Below are 20479 nucleotides of genomic sequence, written 5' to 3'. Positions count from 1 at the left end.
AAAAGCATGTACCATTCAAGTTTGTGAAACTGAAAAGCAGAAAGACAAAAACACAGCATTTTCTTGTAAAAATGTACTCTTATTTACAACTATATATATATATATATATATATATATATATATATATATATATATATATAATATATATAGTCTTGAAGGAGATAATTATTGCTCATGTTCTAATAAAAAGAATAGTGCACCCCATTAATAGACTGTAGTATATATATATATATATATATATATATATATATATATATATATATATATATATATATATATATATATATATATATATATATATATATATAATTATTATTATTATTATTATTTTTATTTTTATTTTTTTTGTACTACAGTTTATTAATGGTGTCCACTATTCTTTTTATTAGAACATGAGCAATAGTTATCTCCTTCAAGACCGCTCTGGTAAAGCATGGCATTTGTTTCCTGTTATCTGTCACCAGATGGAGAGGATGGAAAAATAAACAATTAATAATAGCTGTTCAAATGCTGTGGAAACTTCTGCAGAGAATTTCACATAGATCTTGATGAACCTGCAGCGTTGCCATGGTAATACATGCCCCCCTGTGGTTAAACATAGACTCACTCATTCACTCAAACATGCAAGAAGACAGAGGAAGAGAGACACAGGGGAAGGTATTTTTTTGGCCACCAGCAGGAGTAAAAACCTCTTCAGAAAATCAGTTAAAGATCATACAGAGAAACTGATATTTTCATCCGCTGTAAGATTTGAAAAAGAGCCAAAATCAAAGGTATGAACATCAGTTGAAAAACAGCCACTTGCTTTGATGCAGGAGATGCGAGGAGAAACATGTTTATATAATTCTATTGTAAATATTGAAGATTTGGGACCAGCTAAACCAGTTCAGTTTGTGACTAGTGTAAACAGACAGTTATATGTGTTTTGGCTGGCCACCCATCATGAACATTTCAAATAAGTTTTCCACAATTGGGGCCGCAATTACATTTCAGTTAGGCATACATTTCAAGCCGTTTGTGATATATATATATATTTTATATATATATATATATATATATATATATATATATATATATATATATATATATATATATATATATATATATATATATATATATATATAAATTCATCAATTAATCATTCTGGGGTGTGTTTTCCAAAACTATCAATTATGGTCACAAGTTCCATCATTACCATTACATTTCAATGGACATAGACATAATTAAGTCAATATCTTACCTATGAGTAAGAAATATTCATTGAAAATAACTTGCACAAATGAGTGATTCTCTCATAAACTTGACATATTTATGTCATGTTTTTGTATTGTTTTTAATTCTCTAACATTCACGGCTTTTCTATTTTCAGAACCCCATTCATTCATTCATTCATTCATTCATTCATTTATGCTTTCTTTGTTTCTCATATTTATCTCTGCTGAACAAAGACCCAATCATTTCTTAATAAAACTCCAGAAAATAATGTTAAACGTGCCAAAGCTTGCAGTCAAAAGTTAGCAATCTCAAGAAGAACCATCAGTATTTCCCATCTGATTCCTCAAGATGTGTGTGATTCAATAGCAATTAAATTTGATAACTTTTTAGCCACTGTATATCCAGGACTGTCTCATTTGTTTATTACATTTTTTCCAAATTTTAACAAAATTATCTGAGACAAAGATGATACTTCAGTGAACCAATAATTGAATACAAGCCTCCAGTCAAAGCTGAAGACTACTGCGAAATTATAGAAAATATTAAAGTTAGGATAGGTGATTTTGGGGAGGCTTGTGATAACAAACTAGCTAAGATCCCACCCTCGCTGCATATTCACTCTCCAAAGCCTGGCCTCCTCCAATACACACTAACACGCACAAACAGACCAGAAGCTGACCAGCAACACAATAAGAGAGGGCGGTGGTGGAGGATAGAATGCCACCCTGTCAGATTCACATCATTCACTGAGGAGAAAACATTACAGTACAAAATGCATAATACTACAACAATAATGCCGTACGTTTTCACTCATCTGCAATAGCATAATGGAATGCATTGATGATGGGAAAATTTGTGCAGCAGAGCGAGATAATGAACGTACACGCCCACTGCCGGAGCTTTTCTCGTTCTCGAGTCAAGAACCGGTTGCATCGGTTTTCGGATCACCAGTACACTGAACCGAGAAGTATTTCTGTCGGATGCGTCCGATTCGAGATCGAGAACCGAGGAGCTGAAGATACTGCGCATGCGTGATTCAGCGTGAAGCAGACTGACACAGAGCGCGTCTGAACCAAACTCATTCTTTTGGTGATTGATTCTGAACTGATTCTGTGCTAATGTTGTGAGCTCTGTCCACTGGAACGCTATCGCTTTTAATTTAAAACGTGTTATTTAAAACAATTACTTATCAAACAGATGGAATTAGAAATAAAGGCCTGCCTCTAATAAAAGCCTGCTTCAAATAAAAGCCTGTTACCTTCTGCAGTTCAGGTAAATAAAGGCCCCGGCTTTTATTTGAGGAATTACTGTATTTCTGTGTAGTCTCTTAGCTGTCTCATGCTCCTCTCTGACTGTTCTTTCAGCAAGCCTATGTTAATAGCCAAGTCCAGAGTGAGTTTTTATTTTTATTTTTATTTTTTTACGGAGAAACTGTTTGCGAACAGTGTCATTTTTTATTTCAGAAACTATACGGTCTCTAATGAGTTAATATTGTAGAGATCCAAATTCAGATTTCTTTGCCAGGATTTTCAGTGTGGATACGTAGGCTTGTACAGATTCACCAGGTTTTTGAACAGTGGTATTAAACGCGTGTCTATCCATTATCAAAATTGTTTATTTTTTTTTATTTTTTTTCGGGTAAACTCAATTCAGAGAATTTAGTTAAAAATACCTCTGGATACTCATGATCTTCCACATCCGCATACACAAATGTTTCAGCATTATCAAGCTCTTTGGGACCTTTTTTCTTCGGGACCTTGTGTAAGCTTGTACTTTCTTTGATTTATCTGACAAATACAGGATTCGGCAATGTTGTTGTCAAAAACCAACCGATATATACGGCAAAGTCCCTGGGCCACTTTATTACACTTCTGACACTCTACAATGCCTTTCACAGACGCAACTTTCAACTTTAAAAAATTGTATAAGAGAATATATGTTGCATATAACTGCACTTTTTCACAAAATGTGAAAACCTTTGCAGGTGGTATATCTGGAAAAAGAAAAGAAAAGAAAATGGCAGGAAGTGAGTCGTCTAATTTGGTTTGTGAGAACTGGGATTCAAATCTCAAGAGACTTGACCGGGGATGAATGTTCAGTTGGTAATTTCAGCCTTCAGGCTTGCTCATCTCTGAACATCTTTCTGGGGCTTGGAAAAGCAGCAAAGATTTATATCATTTAACCTTCCTGAAGCGAGAGGACTCCAGCAGCAAGCTAAATGTGTGTAACAGGCAGCTGGACACTGTGTCATACCCCACACACAAGTGTCATGGTTTCCTCCGTTAATAGATTATGTCACGTCAAGAGTGAATGATAAGTCTGGCATCTTATTATTATTATATGGCAAATGATCAGAATATGCCTGTCTGCTAGGAATGACCTTCTAGTCCACAGCTTTCCGTGGCTGCTATTTGTCACCAAATTAGCTACAGGATATTCTGGTCCTGCAGGCCAGTCAAACTGCAGCTCTGGTATCTGTCTTAGTATTTTGTTAGCCACAGGGAAGGCAGACATAAGGCCACAGGTATGCCTCAGTCAACAAGCTTGATTGTGTTGCCTAAAGCAATGAGAGAGCCAAAAACATAAGCCACAAGCCACTTCAGTGCCAAGAGAAACATTGAAAATAATGTGCATGATTCCATACATTGCATTTAAGCTCAAATGTGGTTGCTTTAAACCTCTGTTAGATTCCACATTAGATTTCTGCTTGGTTTATTGAGACTTAAGGTATAGTAACACCCAAGAAATCACATTAAACATTATAGGAAAAGCCATAAACAACACTGGACAGGTGAAATGACCAGCTGGGTGGCAAAACAATTCATCTTTTTGTATATTTTTAATTGATCTTTTTAACGAAATTGCCAACAATGTGCAATTGCTTGATTAGATGTGGTATATTCCTAAAGACCAATTTAAAGGAAGATAAAATATTGTACATTTGTAAATATATGTGTCAAATGTGATCTGAAAAAAAAAGTACTTTTCAACCTTTGACATCTGATGTCCAAACAATCTTTTGAAAGCACAAATAAATGGTCAATACTTTTTATTTTATAAATACTGGAAACTACTAAATATTATTACATTATGTACCTTTGTATATATATAAATCTACATATATACATATGAGAAATACATTCTTTAAATATATTACATTTAGTTTACAGATAAACGAGGAAAAAAAAAAACATTGCTACACGTAACATAAGCCTATATACGCTGAATTTCAGTACATTTTTGTGTCAGGCTTAATTTGTTCACAGAAAACAAACTATAATGATAAAATAATAATATTCAATTATATCTTTGTTTTAAATTAATCTCAATGCTCCCACATTGTTTAAGTTACTGCATAAACCGATTTACATTGGCTTGCAGGCTATTCTAGGAAATGAAATTGCTGTTGGGACCTAAAGCACAGATTGGACAGTACGTGCTTTCTGACCATAATATTAAATGGGAACATCTGCCCTATTGAGAGGTCAGTCGAATGTCCTAGAGAAGGATTACGTGATTATTAGCTCTTTAATTAAAGCCATTAATCCACATATACTCCTCAGATCATCCACCAGTCCAGGCTATCACACTTTACTGATCCAAAGCCTTTCTGAGCAGAAACCCTTTAGCTCAGTGCTGCAGAATTGATGCTTTAAACAACACATTTGTGCTCGAATCTTAAAGGTCAAGATCCTGGCTGAGATGTCAAAAGTGGCCATTTTAGGAGTCTTGTTTCAGTCTCGTGTGTATAACAGCTTTGGTGCTGCAGAGCTGTAGTAACAGCAGAGTGTCAGTGTTTCACTGCAGTGATACAAGGTATTACCCTGTGCTGTTGTGCTCGCTCGCTCTCGTTCTCTATTTGTGACAGTCGCTCATTTTTAGAGGATTTACGGATATAATATTGGGAATTCCTGAAAGAGATTCCACTGGGAATCAGATAAAGAATGAGTATTTACACTTGGCCACTTCGTGTGTTTTCTCTGATTGGACAGTAATCACGAAGGCCAGGTGGACTGCTTTAGTACCACTAAACTACTCTAAGGAGTTGGTTTGAGATGCATTCCAGACAAAAATGGACAAGTGTAAATGCATCTAGTTGTTGATGCCTCTTATGTAAATTCTGCTGCTCCTCACAAAAAAATAAAAATAAAAATAAATAAATAATAATAAAGGTGTGAGAGATATGGCCACCAGAGATGAGCATCTTTTCTCAATAAGCATTTGCAAACCGATGAAACCCACTGCGTCTTCATTTTGCAGCATCTTCACATGTTCAAAAAACAATCTTCATTAAAGGGGGTAAACGCTACCATGTTTCAACAGTGCTGGTGATGCTCTCTCAACTGTCTTTGATCTTGAAATCAGCTAATGATAAATAATATGCAGCACATATTTTTTGCTTCCAGTGATATGAACTCATTGGATTTGCATATTGTAGAGTACAGGAACTGAGTGTCAGATTAATATTTGTTTTGTACATTTATGTGGTCAAGTGTAAATGGAAATCATTCTGTCTTAAAATGACATTTCACCTACTGTAAGTTCTATCATCATTTACTTATCCTCATGTCATTCCAATTCCATATGACTTTATTTTTTCATCAGTGACACACAAATGAAGAAATTAAACAATGTCAGAGCTTCTCTTTTTTAACATGTTGGGTCAATGAGAGGGCCATATCCATATGACTATGTGCACAATATTCAAACTCAGTGAAGTTATATATGAGCTTTGTGTGAGGAACAAACCTAAGTCATTATTCATTAAATATCGCGCTTGACAGCCATGGTCACTATTCATTTTAATGCATGTTAAATATTGGATTGGATTGGATTAAATGTTTATTTTTGGGTGAGATATTCCTTTAAAGGATTGGTGTTAAATATTCATCACTATTATGTTATAAATGTTATTCTTGGTTAATGAATAAAATATTGTTGTGCTTCTCCTCTTAAATGCTAAAATGTATGTTTACATAGAGAAACGCATGGTTGCATTTTGTAATGACTAAATTCCAGTATATTTAATTAATTCTTACATCAAAGCTCTATAGACAGCATTACCCTCGAGTAAGCATAGAATTTAATCCAATGTTCAGCATCCATAAAAAATTGCTTTATATGTGTCGGTTCATGGAGGGTTCAGAGCTGCCTTAATATTGCATTACAAGGGAAGACTTTCCTGTTTTTCCACCTCGGCTGGACCTAAGAAGGTTTCAAGGCTCTTTGGAGAGCAAAAGAGTTAAAAAAGACTGAGCATCGGTCACCTCAGTATCGACATTTTAATCCAAATTCTCCACAGGTTCGCTCCAGACAGCCTGTGCTTTCACCCCTGAAGCCTGCCTGAAGGGAAAGTGTCTTTCTCAGCACATCCGCAGGGTCGATGGGGACTCTAATGTACTATTAAACATTTAGATCCTCGGCTTCCACTAATGGCGATTATGTGCACAGGTCCAGCCAAGAGGAGACAGCGTTATGATTCTGACTCTAGCAGATGGGTTATGATGTGAGGGAACATGGGATTAATTTGGATGGCCATGTTTAGTCTCTGCTGTTATCAGATTAATGAGGCTTACACATGCTGTGTTCCTGTTTATTACGTTTTCAGGTAAAAGTCATCTGTGCAGCGCTGCGTGGATTTGGCACAGATGTTGGAATTTTTGCTTTCATTTTTGGCCAATATTTCCTGATTTCTAAACCAAAGACATTAGAGTATATGAAAACAGACAACAACATTGATTTGCATGACTATTGTCTCTTGATTTCTTTCTTTTTTTATTATTATTATTATTATTTACATTTTTAAAAGGGTGGCTCTCAGATGTTTTGACTCCAATCTCCCTCATTGTCCGAGACGATATTCAAAGGGCCATCAAAATATTTCCACTACTTCTGCTGTAATGATGTTTTTCTTGTTTTCGTTTTTTTTATACATAAACTAAGAGTGTACATGTATTAAAATAATTAAAATTAAGCAGTAAATAATTGCATTATAATTGCAAAAATAATTACATTCCATAATTCCAATAACTGAACGTTCTAAAGTATTTGCACTTTTTCTTCCAATTATTATTATTTTTTTTTTTCTGTTTCTCTAATGTGTCTATCGACATTTCTAGATTGGAGATTTTTTTTTTTTTTTAACCTTTAGATCCATCCCAGCTCTCCTCTGCACATTTCATGTGAAAAGTAGTCATATAAAATGACTGCATGAATGAATGAGCCGTTCTCTTGAGTCCAATCTTATTTAATGAATCATTTGATCCATTCTGAATTATTCATTTACAAATCTAAGTCAAGCCGACTTCATTGCTTAAAAACTTAAGATAGCCATTACACCCAGGTTCAGTTTAAAGCATGGGTGAGACCTTCCTGTTGTCCTTAAATTCACTTAAACTCAGGTATTAAATGTAAAGGTATCCTAGTGGGACATGCATTTATTTCTTTAGGCTAAGTTAACAAAGGGATTGAGAGCTGGAGAGAACATTTATGCCACTCTTTTAACTGACAGACCAATGGATCTCCTTACCAGGCAAAGGGGAATGAACAGCCCTCCTGTGACTTGAGAATTGATTGCCATGCAGCGTTCAAAACAAAAAGAGCAGGGGAGAGAATAAAAGAAAGAACAGAGGGCAGACAGAATAAATGATGAATTAAAAATAGATGGAAGAGATGAGACAAAAAAGAAACAAAGAGTCAGAGAAAAACTGAAAGAAATGAGTACTGAATTGGAGTCAAATTAGCAAGTAATGAAGAGAAAAGACCAATGGGGTAAAGGGTCTTTGTATAATATTGTTTAAAGTTGAGGTTTTTGTTTTCAAACACGTTTCCTTAACACTTCCTCATCTGCCATTGGTCGAACAGACAGATGTCCACGGCCCCAAGCTCATGCCATTGGCTGAGCCACTATTGTTGTGTTGGTCTGGACGAGATAATCAAACAAACAGTGCAATGTTTTCATAGTGCCATAGAGAACCAGTGTTATGGGGAAATCAACGAACATATGGTTTGCTTATAGTCTGCATATTAAGTCAGTAGTTAAGAGGAAGTATTTTAACATTGAAAGCTTCAAGGACAATCAGCAGTCTAGACTAGAACATTGCAATCACCATACCTTAACTGCTTGATTAAAACATACATAAACATATAGGCCTATAGAAATATATGTCCATTACTTTAAAATATGAAAGTTATTTTTTTCAAGATCTTGTGCCTATTTAAATGGAATGTGCCATCTCCAAAGTTTTGAAGCATTACATATACTAGGCATGTCTAAAGCAGAAGAAGGCCTGCAGAGATGAAGTGAGTTACAAGCATTAAAAATACAGGCATTGTGAGCCTCATAAACAGGTATCGGGAAGTCGTGCCTTGAAATATTAACTAACAGTATTGAAAAGTGCTTTGGATTCATCAAGGTCTTCTTGAGTGCTTCAGATGTGTGTACTTCACACAGAGTTCATGCATGCCTCAGCTTTAACTAGCTCCTGGAGACTCCATCAAGCCTGAGTGGTATACACTTCACATCTTGTTTCCATACATCACATCCTGAAGTATAATGAGTGAGACAAGCATTTACAGTATGCATGATGCTGAGCTAGACTTATTTTAATGCGAATATTGGTATTTTGTTGAATGCAGACTAAAACTATTGATAGTAAATTAAATTAGTAAATTGCTTTTCCAGAGAAGGTCAGTTACATTTATCTTTTTATTTATTTATTTATTGACACAACCTTAGTAATAATTACATTAGAAATCACCTGCTGTTTTTTTTTTAAAGGGCAAAAACTCTACCATTGGGGGTACAGCAGCTTGTCATTTGTGCAGTGCGCCTAAAGGTAACTTATTCATCCCTAAGAGGTGCATATTAGTTGTGCAAAGAGTAGTAATATGTACCCTTATTTGTTACAAAGATTTCCCTTTGAGACTATTGGGACGGTGACAAGCTGCTGTTCCCCTGTAGGTACAAAGAGGATATTTAAAGTCAATGGGGTCCAAAGTTGTTTTGGACTCCACTGATTTTCATTGTACTGACAACAATAGTTTACATCTGGTATTAAAATGCATTTTGGTCATTTGTAAAGTAAGTAGACGAAGGAGTCACATTTCCATTCACACCTGGTGTTTTTTCGTGCTATTGTCCACTTTCTTGATTTTATTTGATGGATCGTTCAATCTAACATTGCAAAAGATCACACTATTTACAGTACCTACAAACTCAAAAGGAGACAACCAAAACAGTATATTTAATGCTTTTGTTTCTGCAATGATAGCCATATTCTGAATGATGTGGGTTTGTATTAGAATCAGGACTAAGAGAACATTGTCTTTTTACAAGGAATTTTTTTTTTTTTTTTTTTTTACCTTCAAGTCAAACTTACGATTTCAGATGACAAAATTTAAATCCCGTCAGGCTAGCACACTTCAATAACATGTCCCATAACGTTTAAGAATTAGGTCAGCTGGCAGAGAGGAGGCAATCTTTTGTAGCTGTTTGAATGCATTCAACCACATGAGCATTTACACTACAAAACCAATCCGTTCAAATTTATATTCGACTACCTCTGGTCAAAGGTGGTTTCAGAACATGTTTACACAGTGTTGTCAATCTGATCATCAAAAACTCTTTGTACCAGGTGTATACAGGGCCAGAATTCCAAAGTATTGAAAATGAATTAGGACAAATACACTGTAAAATCAAATAAAAAACATATAAAGTTGACAAAAAATGACAACTGTGATTGTAATAATTTGGTAGCAACATTTTAGGTTTTACAGTTTTAAATACTGTGATTTAATTAACTGATATAATGTTAATACCAACCTACTGAAGTACTAAAATCTGTTTTCGTACTTTTGTAATACACTGATAACCACCAACAGCAGATTTTGATGAGAAAGTCACATGATGAACCAAACTTACAAGCTGCTTTTAAATATTAACATATATAAAATGTGCACAGAGTCATTCACACAAACACTAAACACCGTCAATTTAACACACATGTAACTGATATGGATTAAACATTAATTTAACATTAGATGTAACATTTTTTTTTTTTTTAATTACAGGGACAGTGCATATTAATACACATTTCTGCCAATATGCCAGAGTTAGCCAGAAGGCTATTTTTCATCTGCAGTCCCAGGACAGATGTTAAAAGTCACCCTAAAAGACAGTAAGAATACCAATAACAATAAGAAAATACATTTAATAAATCCTATTATGTTAAATAGTACAATCGAAATACCACAAACCAACAATCAACAAACATCTGACAAAACATGACATATATGCATACAAAGGCAAGAAGCCAGCAGAGGATGGAGCAGGTCTAGAAATGTGTTAATGTTGACAGATCTGAAATTCAAGAAGCCATTTCTCTAAATGTATACAATATGTGTTTTAATTTCTAATGATTAAGGGAATGCAGTTCCATTCAGTAGCAGCTCGAACAGAAAAGTATGACCAAATACACTTTTTCTAAAGGGAATGACACAATCTCCCCGCGCTGCACCTCTGGTTCTGCTGTGATCAGCTGTACGGATGTTAACAACCTGGTGGAGTCAAACCCTATACCCAAAACATACAACCCTAATATACAAATCTGAGCAAATCTTTTTTCTTTTGTTTTTTTTCTTTTTTTTACAATGTAGCAAACCCTTTCCAATTTGTTTAAAGATATAACATGTACTTGTCTGTATAGTCCAGTAGGGACATTGGGAAGGTGAATATATTCAGTCCAGAGAAGCATTCACATCTGATTTCAGTTCCTCAAGATTACAGGGTTGTTTAAGTTCCAGCACATCTTTGAGGGTAGATGAAGCAGAGCCACGGAAAGAACACCAATTTTGCCCATTGTCCAACTTCTGCTGCATTCAGGTAGACAGAAGCAGCAGACTAGAACTGCCATGTCATGGGATACAGAAAGCTCATTTAGGGGACGATATGGTGGACAGTCTGGCATTTCAGTGGCAGATAAAATAGAAGTGAGAAAAGGCAATGGTGGCAAAACTAGATGAAACTTGCCAAGAATGTTAAACCAAGTGTAACATCCTCGGTATATGTTCAGGAAATGAACGGAAAGTGCCCATTGCTGTGGTCTTTCGCCTGAGCCCCAGCTGTGGGCCGTCACGCTTTTATATCCCAGAAGAGCACACAGAGAGAGCTCATTGCAACGTGCTATAGACCCCATCAGACTTTATTTCTCACATTGTGCTTTGTGCCACATGAATCTGCAGCTAATAGCAAGTGGAATGCAATTTAACAATCTGCAAAGTCAATTTTCAGTCAGTCCATAGCTTAAATGAGAAATCTGTTTAACAGTTTGGCTAATTCATTCCACATTGCTGTGGTTCGCATACTGAGGATGGTATGGAACAGGCTGGTGGTGTCAGGAGAATTCATTAGCCTTGCCATTTGGTAGGCGATAACTTTGGGAGGGTTCAGGCATAGCTTTGTTCCATCTGCTTGGCACAGCACTTTTGCACTGGGAAACACTGCTGGCTCGTTAAATATGGAGGACGACCGGCTTCCCTCACCACAAATGGGTCATATTATCACTGAGGCGTACTGTTCCTGCAATAATTCTGGAATCTAAATGAAAGAATAAAGGAACAGATTGATCACTTTCATTCTGGAAAGCATCTTTTCATTTGAGGAGGAGGCAAATCTGTCAGAAAGGGAGGCATTTTCAGTCGCATAGAACAGCAGTAATTTTAAAGGCGAAGTGTGTACTAACATATCTATACAAATGTAATGTATGACTATAAGTAAGGTATTTTTAGGTTGATTTCTTGAAAAGTGTACAACAAAGCTGACAGCAACTGACAAGGCATTGGCTCAACCAATGGGTGACTCTAGGGTCAGGACTATCATAGTGAGGCATGTGTGAAAAAAATGTTTAGTTAATTTTTTATTATTTTTGTGGTGGTGATGTTATTGGCACAGAAATTGCTTTTCAAATAGCAGATGAGTATGTCATTTATTTACGTAATTGCAACTGTTTTTATATAATCAGGATTCTTTGAATGTTTTTGGCTCACAGTGTGGAGCTGACATTTTAAATCTCATATTGAGAAATAATATCCACTGACTAAATATATATATATATATATATATATATATATATATATATATATATATATATATATATATATATATATAGAGTGTGTTAAAATGGTAAAGAATTAAATTATTAGATTATTTCATTACATAACTGTTCAGCAGAAACTAATGGTTCACATGGGAGATCAACCGGTTCTAAGGTACCAGGTACCAGGTACTGAACCCAGTGGAAAACCCCACAAAAGTAAACTGTACTGAACTGTACCATGCAGTGGAAAAGCGCCATTAGTAGTCATGCTAGGAACAACACTGGGCTGAATTCACCTGATGGATGGAGATGTGTTTCTCACCATGTGCTCGAGCCACTGAGTGACCACTTATGTATCTGAGAGCTGCCCAGATCAACCCGTTCCCCCCATTATACCCTCCACTCATCCTGCCAAACACCATTTAAGCATCTTTCATTTTCTCCCCTTGTTCATCAGCAAGTTATTTTTTAGTGAGACCAATCATTTCACACCGAGCTCCAGCATCGATGTTCGGCACCTTTCTGCCAAATTGCATTGAAGAATTGCCTCAAGGCATTTGGCATGGCTTAAAAACACTGCAGGAATCACAGAGAAAAGGATTAAATGGGTGTCATTTCTTCATCATTTGTTTTTGTATAGCTATTTGAAGGAAATTGATTTGAATCTAAGAGTGCTGATTGCTGATGAGTAACGTATGTGTTTGTGCAGTGAAGAGAATGTGGGAAGTGTGTACTGATAAAGTTGAAGTTGCATGACTTGCACTACAATAATAAGTAAAAGGCTGTTACTTTTATCTTGATGTCTTATGTGGTTCCAAACTACTATTATAAAAGCCGTTTGTGTTTCTTTTCTTTTTTTATTTTATTTCTTTTTTTCTTTCTTTTTTATTAGTGATTTGGATCTATTATTCATTGTCTATTAAGTGCACTTGTACCTGTCGGATCAGGTGAGTTTTCACAGTTTTGTCATCCATTTGGTCAGGATCAAGTTGTGTTTAATATTCAAGTCAGGTCATATTACCGTGTTTTGAATGGGCCCAACTATATTTTTAGTTGATCTAGTTTCGTTTTTGAGTTGTTGATTTGGTTTTGCTTTTTTTATTGTGAGGAAATCTTATGAATGTATGCCATCCATTATTAAGATTGAAGTTCAAGTCTGGGTAAAGAATCCCTTGATATTTCTTGAATTAAAGCTTTAAAACATTATCACATCGATGAATAAAAACTAGGCTCTCATACATTTGTCTATTTTTTTACTGTACACATATTTCATATATCAGTTGTGTATAATCATGAAAGTCTTTATAAAAGGATTATCAACTAAACTAAACTCAGCCTGTGCCTTTTTACATTTTAAAGTAGCTACATTGTACCTCATCATCACACCAATGTACTTCTACAAATGCCATCTGCAAGAACGGACTACGACTACGGCATGTTTTTAAAAGGGTATCTTTTCATCTTCAGACTCCGAATAACAAATACAAATCTGCTTAATCCTGATTGTATCCTTATTTACAAAACATAGAATCCAAATTTGTACATTTCCTTACATGGAAAACATGTCTCCCCAATCCACCACAATGGTGGTCTAGCACTTGTGCCGTAAAAGTCAGCAGCTTGAAGACCAGGGAATACAGGTGAGTTATGGTCCATTTGTTATGAGATTAATATGAGCTGACCTCCTATAGGTTACACTAATTTGGAATACTAATGAGGCGTCTGCTGAAGTACTCCTACTGTAGTAACTTTTTTTGCTTCTGGTGAAAGAATTATTGAAGATACTTGGAAAAAGTTTGTTATATATATATGCTTTCTCAGAGATATAAAACTGCTGGGTCATTATTTGTATTTAATTTAACATCCTAATTTTCTCTGAATCCCAGGATACATATCTGGTTTTTACCCTTGTCTGAGTTTTACAAGTTCCAAAATGTGGCTTAAGTGAAGTCCCTTGCCTCCTCACAACTTTGAGGAAAGCTAAAATGAGTTGGCTATTAAGGCATTTTTAGGACTCAGAGTCAGATTTATGAGTGCATTCATACTCAAATACCCTACTGGTCTTTACCTCGGTTTTATTTTTTATTTTTTACAAAGGTAGATTCCTCAGAGCTGCAAGTAGAGGCTAAATTAAGTACTCCTATGTGTATTGATTATTCCCAAAAACCATATGTTATGTAAGCATAAATTCCAAACAGCATGGTGGGTAAACGTTTTTTTATTACTGTGAGTGTTCCTGAAATTATCTTGCATGGCTCACTAGCTTATACTAGTCTTAAATAGTGTTCTATTTCCAAGGAACACTATTTAAAATGTTCAAGCAAAACCTTCATGCAAATGCCTTTATTGGCGTTCAGGTTATTCAATGAATGCACAAATCTGTTTTCAAAGGACCTACGGTGGTTTTCTTGGGTAATCATTATGATTTGCATATAAACGAGACTGTATTTTTTATACAATGAGAACATTTTTGTAGTGTTGTGTTGTAGATTTAAAGGCACTCATTGAGGACTCAACATTTATACTTCAGCAATTCACAATATGAATGGAGAAGATTTGCAGAAGTTGTTTATTAAATTATTACACACACACATACACACACAAAGTTATTTATTTATGATTGACTGATTACCAAATCTCTTTCATTTTGCCATATCTCCTACTCTAATCTTTGTGATCTCCAGTGTCTTTCAATTAACCTACTGCTCTGCTTCTATTTCCCATTAACATTTCTGTTTTTTCTTTACTTTATCAGCATTCTCTTTGTCTTTTGGTCCTTTGACTGCCTTTTTTTTCATTCTGGATTGTATTTTGGACTTAATGTTAGCTTGTTCATGACAGACCATGGTTCTTGATCGTATTGTGCAGTGCTCCTTGGGGATTTGCTATTGCAACAGTGCTGCTGACAGTTATGAGAGTCACCGCTCTTACTCACTGTGACATCTGTTTACTGTTTTGGAGGGAGGAAACCATGTTGGGAGGAGATCTTCTTAGAAAGCTTTCTAGTAAGGCCTTGCTAACTTTATCTATCAGGCTGGAAGCGTGATAAAGGGAAATAGGTAAAAGAACGTGAAGGATTGGACTGTGGCTTTGTCTTATAATTTGTATGGGTGAGTTAAATATAAATATTGTGAAAAGAATAGCGAGCATCAGATAACCACAAGCATAATGAGCTGTTATTTGACTTGATGAATTAGCTTAAGTGGCATGTTGAAAGTATTACCAATGAAACATTTTAAAAAATTAAAATGTATAATTGTTAACACCAATATGACTTCTAGTGTTGTTAGCAAAAATTAACGTGTAGTGCTTGGGATTTTATTTTAATGCACTCTTAAAAGCGAATTTAATAAAAATGTAAATGGTAAGTAAAATGGTCAAAGAGCCGAATCAACATTGTGAGCTGTACAGATTGACCTTCAAAACATGTGTCAGCTGAAACGAGAAGAGATAAGAAATGTTATGGTGTATTGTGGGCTCTGATCGAAGTGTGTTAATTTTTAGAAATCTAATTTATCTTTTCCTGCATGACGATGAATTGCATTTTAAAAAATGAAATAAATTGGATTTTTTTTTTCTCCAAAGGTGACTTTTCTGAGTTATTGCACTAGAAACATTGGAAACTTAAAAAAAGAAAAAAAAAAAAGAAAAAAGAAGTCCCACTTCATTTGAACAATCTCTTTTTTTGAATGGTTGGTTAAATCATCAGTTCCCTCTTTTAAGTTCTCCTCAGCTCAGTGGATGAGATAAAACTACTGCCACTGTGTGATATAAAATATATTACATAATATTAAGATCTGACATTTAATTTTCACTCAAAGGAGCATGTCTCCTATAGATTATATACCGTATATGTAGCAAATATCACAGATACTTATCACATGGGATGTATATTAATAACTCTAAAGTTCTGAGCCAAAAGTTCACTTACACAAAACATTTTCTCTAACAGTGTTTAATTTCTCTTCAAAAACCTAGTTTAAACCCCTGTCATTTGCATTTATTCAGATTCAGATAATGGTCAACACCATACTATGATTGTAACTGACATGTTAAACTGTTCTTTCAGAAGTTTTCTTTTTCTTAGGTTCCCAAAGTTGGGATCAGTTGTCACATGTAACAAAATCAAAATCCTGTTAAATTAGGCAATGATCAACTGAATTACCTTTGTTATTTATTATTATTTTTTTTTTAAATTTGTATATTCATTAATACCATTTTGGCCTGAAAACAGTTTGATATTTTTAGGAGACCTTACAATGAGGTGTTTCATAAATGGTTAAGTTTGTTTTAGTTTAATTGTTTCTGTAAAGCCATAATTGCAGGATCCAGTGTGACAGCTTAATGTGACATCATGAAGCATGAAACTATTTTTATTTTTTCTGTGTTCATAATATAAGGACTTAATAAAAAATGCCAACATTTAAACTGCGTTTATATCACACACACACACACACACACACGCAATATTTTCTTATTATTTTCATTGAAAACGGTAAGCACTCCTCTGCTGGACTTGTACAGAATGACGACGATGCAATATTATCCGCCTAGCGGTTTGTATCAGTAGTAAACCTGCGAGCGCAGTCATGTCTATTTGATCCCGGTGAGAGGTGCGCTGCTAGATCCCACGGCAGCTGTCCGTTCAGAACTGCTGTATTTCTATGTAATGCAATCCACATGAAAACGTGCCCAAATCATCATCAGTCTAACCATATCAAGATCGTTTCATTACGCAATGCATTACAGCGAGACGGGGGTCAATTCGTGCCATTGCACGTACTCGCATTAAATTTCCTCGATCCTTTAATCATATGGACTGTGGAGTCGAGAAGCAGTTTGAGCGGAGAATAATTCCAGGCGCGCGCTATTGGCTCCCCGTCCTCATCTGTCAATCTGCGGAGGCGGGACTCTGCCTGCTCGCGCTCCCAGGAGGCGATAGATGCGCGAGCTGTACTTTTCTACTGTGTTCGAGCGCTTCGCACTTCTCGAGCTCAGTCCGAGCGTCAAGTGAACGGCGTGCGGAAAGCGCAGTGGGACTTCAACCGAGGAGAAGTTATCGAAGGAGCCTGTAGTATTGATTGCAGCAGCCTGCACCTGGATAAGCCCCATCATCAGCGCGCGGAGAAGCGAAAGAGCGAAGAAAGTGTGTTGACGGCAAGCGGGCAGCTGTTACAGAAGGAAGGCAATATGATGGTGAAGCAGCACATGCTGTTTACCCTGTACAGCATCTGCGGGATCGTCCTTAAAGGTAAGAGCGCTTCAAACTTTAAGGCAGCCTATGCTGGGCTTTGCAATTTGGGGGCTCATCATCATTACGCACCACGTAGGAAAGGCATTATGCTCTGGAATGGTGATGATGTGCATTTCCATAATATATCCAAAGGGCCTCGAGTGAGTACGGGGGCAGTTTCCCGTTAGTCATCATTGCTCTCAACAAATTGTGCACGTTTGCCCAGCACTGATACAGAATCTTATCACAGATAAGCCTGCACACACTGCTGAGCTAGAGCCCCGCTTTTATGGATTACCAGTCAAAATGTGTTATAGATAAACTCACCACCATAAGGAAATACGATTTATTTGATACAGCCTTTGCTTCGCCTGATCGGAAACTTTATATAGCATTGCTTTTATTTTATTGAAAAATCATATGTTTAGCCTACATGCGTATTTAGGCACATTATTATTATTTTGGAAATGCGATGTGTTTTTTAGTAGAATACTGTAGCGTTAAGCCATGGTGCTATTTCATGTTTTATATCCTAAAGTTTGAGGTATGTATAGCTTACAGTTTTATTCTGGCAGGGATGTGATATACATTTTTATATTTTTAGCTACCGCTGTTACGCGGTATTTTATAACCCTGTGGCTTTTGTTCTGATTGGAAAAACTGTAGAATTCGGACAGAGCGTAAAGCTTATTGTTTAAGTGTTTTTTTAAGCACCCTTAATCAGGTTTGGATGTATTTTTTGGACAGTTTCACAGCCAGTCTAGTCATCGGGATGTATGGTATTTGCGGCAGTCCGCATCTTGGGGTCGTAGTAGCATCAGCTTTTTTCCTCTCAGAGAAAGACTTACGAAGCAAGTACACCTGTCAGTTGTCAGTGTAATGCATTATTCACCCATATTTTCAACAGTAAATTGAACATTACGCTATATTTGAAGTTCGTAAAGAATTCTGTCAGCATTTCTGTGTTGTTTACCTTAAGTCTTGTAGTTTCGGCCGGTGCTCATCATTCACGCGCGACACTGTAAACAGGATCAGCAGGGCAAGGTCGCGCGCAGTGTTCGCGCGGGGCGACCGTTAAGCGTGACAGGAATACTTGATGAATACGTCAACTGAACGTGCCTTATTGCTTTTTCGCGCACTATAAAGGTAACGATTGCTTTAAGTGCAGGTTTATTGCTCAGTTTAAATGTCAGCAGGGTGGGCTTGCCTCAGTGTGTGACCACTCAAATGTTGATGGGCTATACGTTTTGTGTCCCTTGAGAGTAAGGTAACGCCGTCCCGCCAATATCTCGTGAGCAACAGCCACCGCCCGGTTTCATCAGTGAAGATGATTTAATCAATACATTTTATGAATCTAACCTCAGATATAATCTTAAAGTTGCTTAAGATAACAAAAGTCTGCGTTCACGTCAAAATCGACTCTAAACACAGGCATCCTTTTTTTATTTTTTTTATTGATTTTGACGTCACAAAATGGCTAATACTTTGCTCGTGATTTCAGTTTACAAACAAATTTATTTTTAATGTTTCAGTAGGCTTTGTATTTGTCATATTGCTTGTAAAGAGGGCAACGAATTAGACAATAGCTGAAACAATGTTCACTTTCTGGATGCTAAGTGATGAAAACCACAGTGGCCACTCTACGAAATCTAACAAAAAATAAAATCCGGATCGCCAATTATTGCAACACACACACAAATTGAAGACTGGAGATATTTCTTTTTTGATAAATAGATTATTGTTACAATCTTCTAAGCACATTCGGTAAAGAGGCAATTCAAGTACGGTAGTCTAAACGTGATACCTGTGTATTTTAGATACTCCAAGCCGATCTGGCTTGGTCTGGATATCAGTGAAACTTGACACCTCCAACCAGAGGTGTTTACATCTCAAACAGTCTGGCAGTTTATGAATGTGCAGGATGAATGCAGTAGGGACAGAAGACAGTATTTGCATTTGCCTTTCTGTATGTGTGCATGTGACTTCCCTCCTCTGCCCCATCTTTTGACAAAATACCCTATGCTGTGTGTTGATAATCAGTCTGACAGGTGGGCCATTAATAATCAGAGATAATTAAGCACATTCCTCAAGGCTTCACTTCTAATGAGTCGGCAGCAAGCGTGAGACTGAAGCTATGTATTGATTTCCCCCAGCCTTCTCTCTTTCTGCCCGTAAATCACAGAGCTTGTGTCTCTCAGCACCCAGTCAACAGCCCTACTGGCTGCAAGAGCCTCCTTCGGTTCTTTAACACACCTTTCAAAGTCTGGCTGCACCTGCTTACCATGTGTGAGTGTGTTAATAGGCTTACCAATGTGTGGTTAACCACACTGATATTTGAACGATGGAAGTGCAGAGGGTTCTGGTATACCTTTCTGCTCTGCAATTGGTGATCAATAGATCTGATCATTGTGATTTCAATGGTACATTGGCTGATCATCTCCAACATCTGAACTGTGTGATGTTACATAATCTGATTTACCCACAGACCAGTCTGACTGGGTAAATTTGGTTAAATTTAATCATGTATGTGAAATGTTGATTTAGATAAATGGATGCTTGATGTGATGTGTCCTGTGGGGTGACATGCTAAAAAGGGTTCCCACACTAAATTATAACCATATCAAGGAGCTTGATTTCCATACTTGGAAAAATCAATGGAAATAAACTAACTAACCCTTAAATAATGACAAGTTCTAGATTAAATATTCAATATATATATTTTTTTCTTTCTCTTTCTCTTTCATTGCCTTAAAATGTATTTGATATTTTACCTTTTATGCAGATTTTTTTTAGTTCTTATCAATTACCATGAATGACTTTAAAATGAAAGTCAAATATATATATATATATATATATATATATATATATATATATATATATATATATATATATATATATATATATATTACCCCCTTTATGTGTTTTTGAGGGACTA

General features: G+C 36.1%; 2 protein-coding genes across 4 annotated transcripts in view; one reads left to right on the top strand and one right to left on the bottom strand.

The window, feature by feature from the left end:
• LOC127966770 (C-type lectin domain family 4 member M-like) overlaps window positions 1-20479 on the bottom strand; it is a 370290-nt gene that overhangs the window by 31993 nt on the left and 317818 nt on the right. The window lies entirely within an intron of this gene.
• LOC127966768 (cell adhesion molecule 2) overlaps window positions 17162-20479 on the top strand; it is a 456176-nt gene continuing 452858 nt past the window's right edge. The window contains exon 1 of one of the 3 annotated variants that reach the window (XM_052567996.1): window positions 17162-17562. In XM_052567996.1, the coding sequence (XP_052423956.1) occupies window positions 17502-17562 (61 nt within the window). In that variant the 5' untranslated portion in view covers window positions 17162-17501. The remainder of the gene's footprint in view (window positions 17563-20479) is intronic. The other 2 variants (XM_052567997.1, XM_052567998.1) reach the window with 2 other exon arrangements.

The sequence above is a fragment of the Carassius gibelio genome, chromosome B10 (genome assembly GCF_023724105.1).
Source record: "Carassius gibelio isolate Cgi1373 ecotype wild population from Czech Republic chromosome B10, carGib1.2-hapl.c, whole genome shotgun sequence".
Classification (NCBI taxonomy): domain Eukaryota; kingdom Metazoa; phylum Chordata; class Actinopteri; order Cypriniformes; family Cyprinidae; genus Carassius; species Carassius gibelio.
Note: the sequence above shows the minus strand (reverse complement) of the source record. Positions and strands in the feature narration are given on the sequence as shown.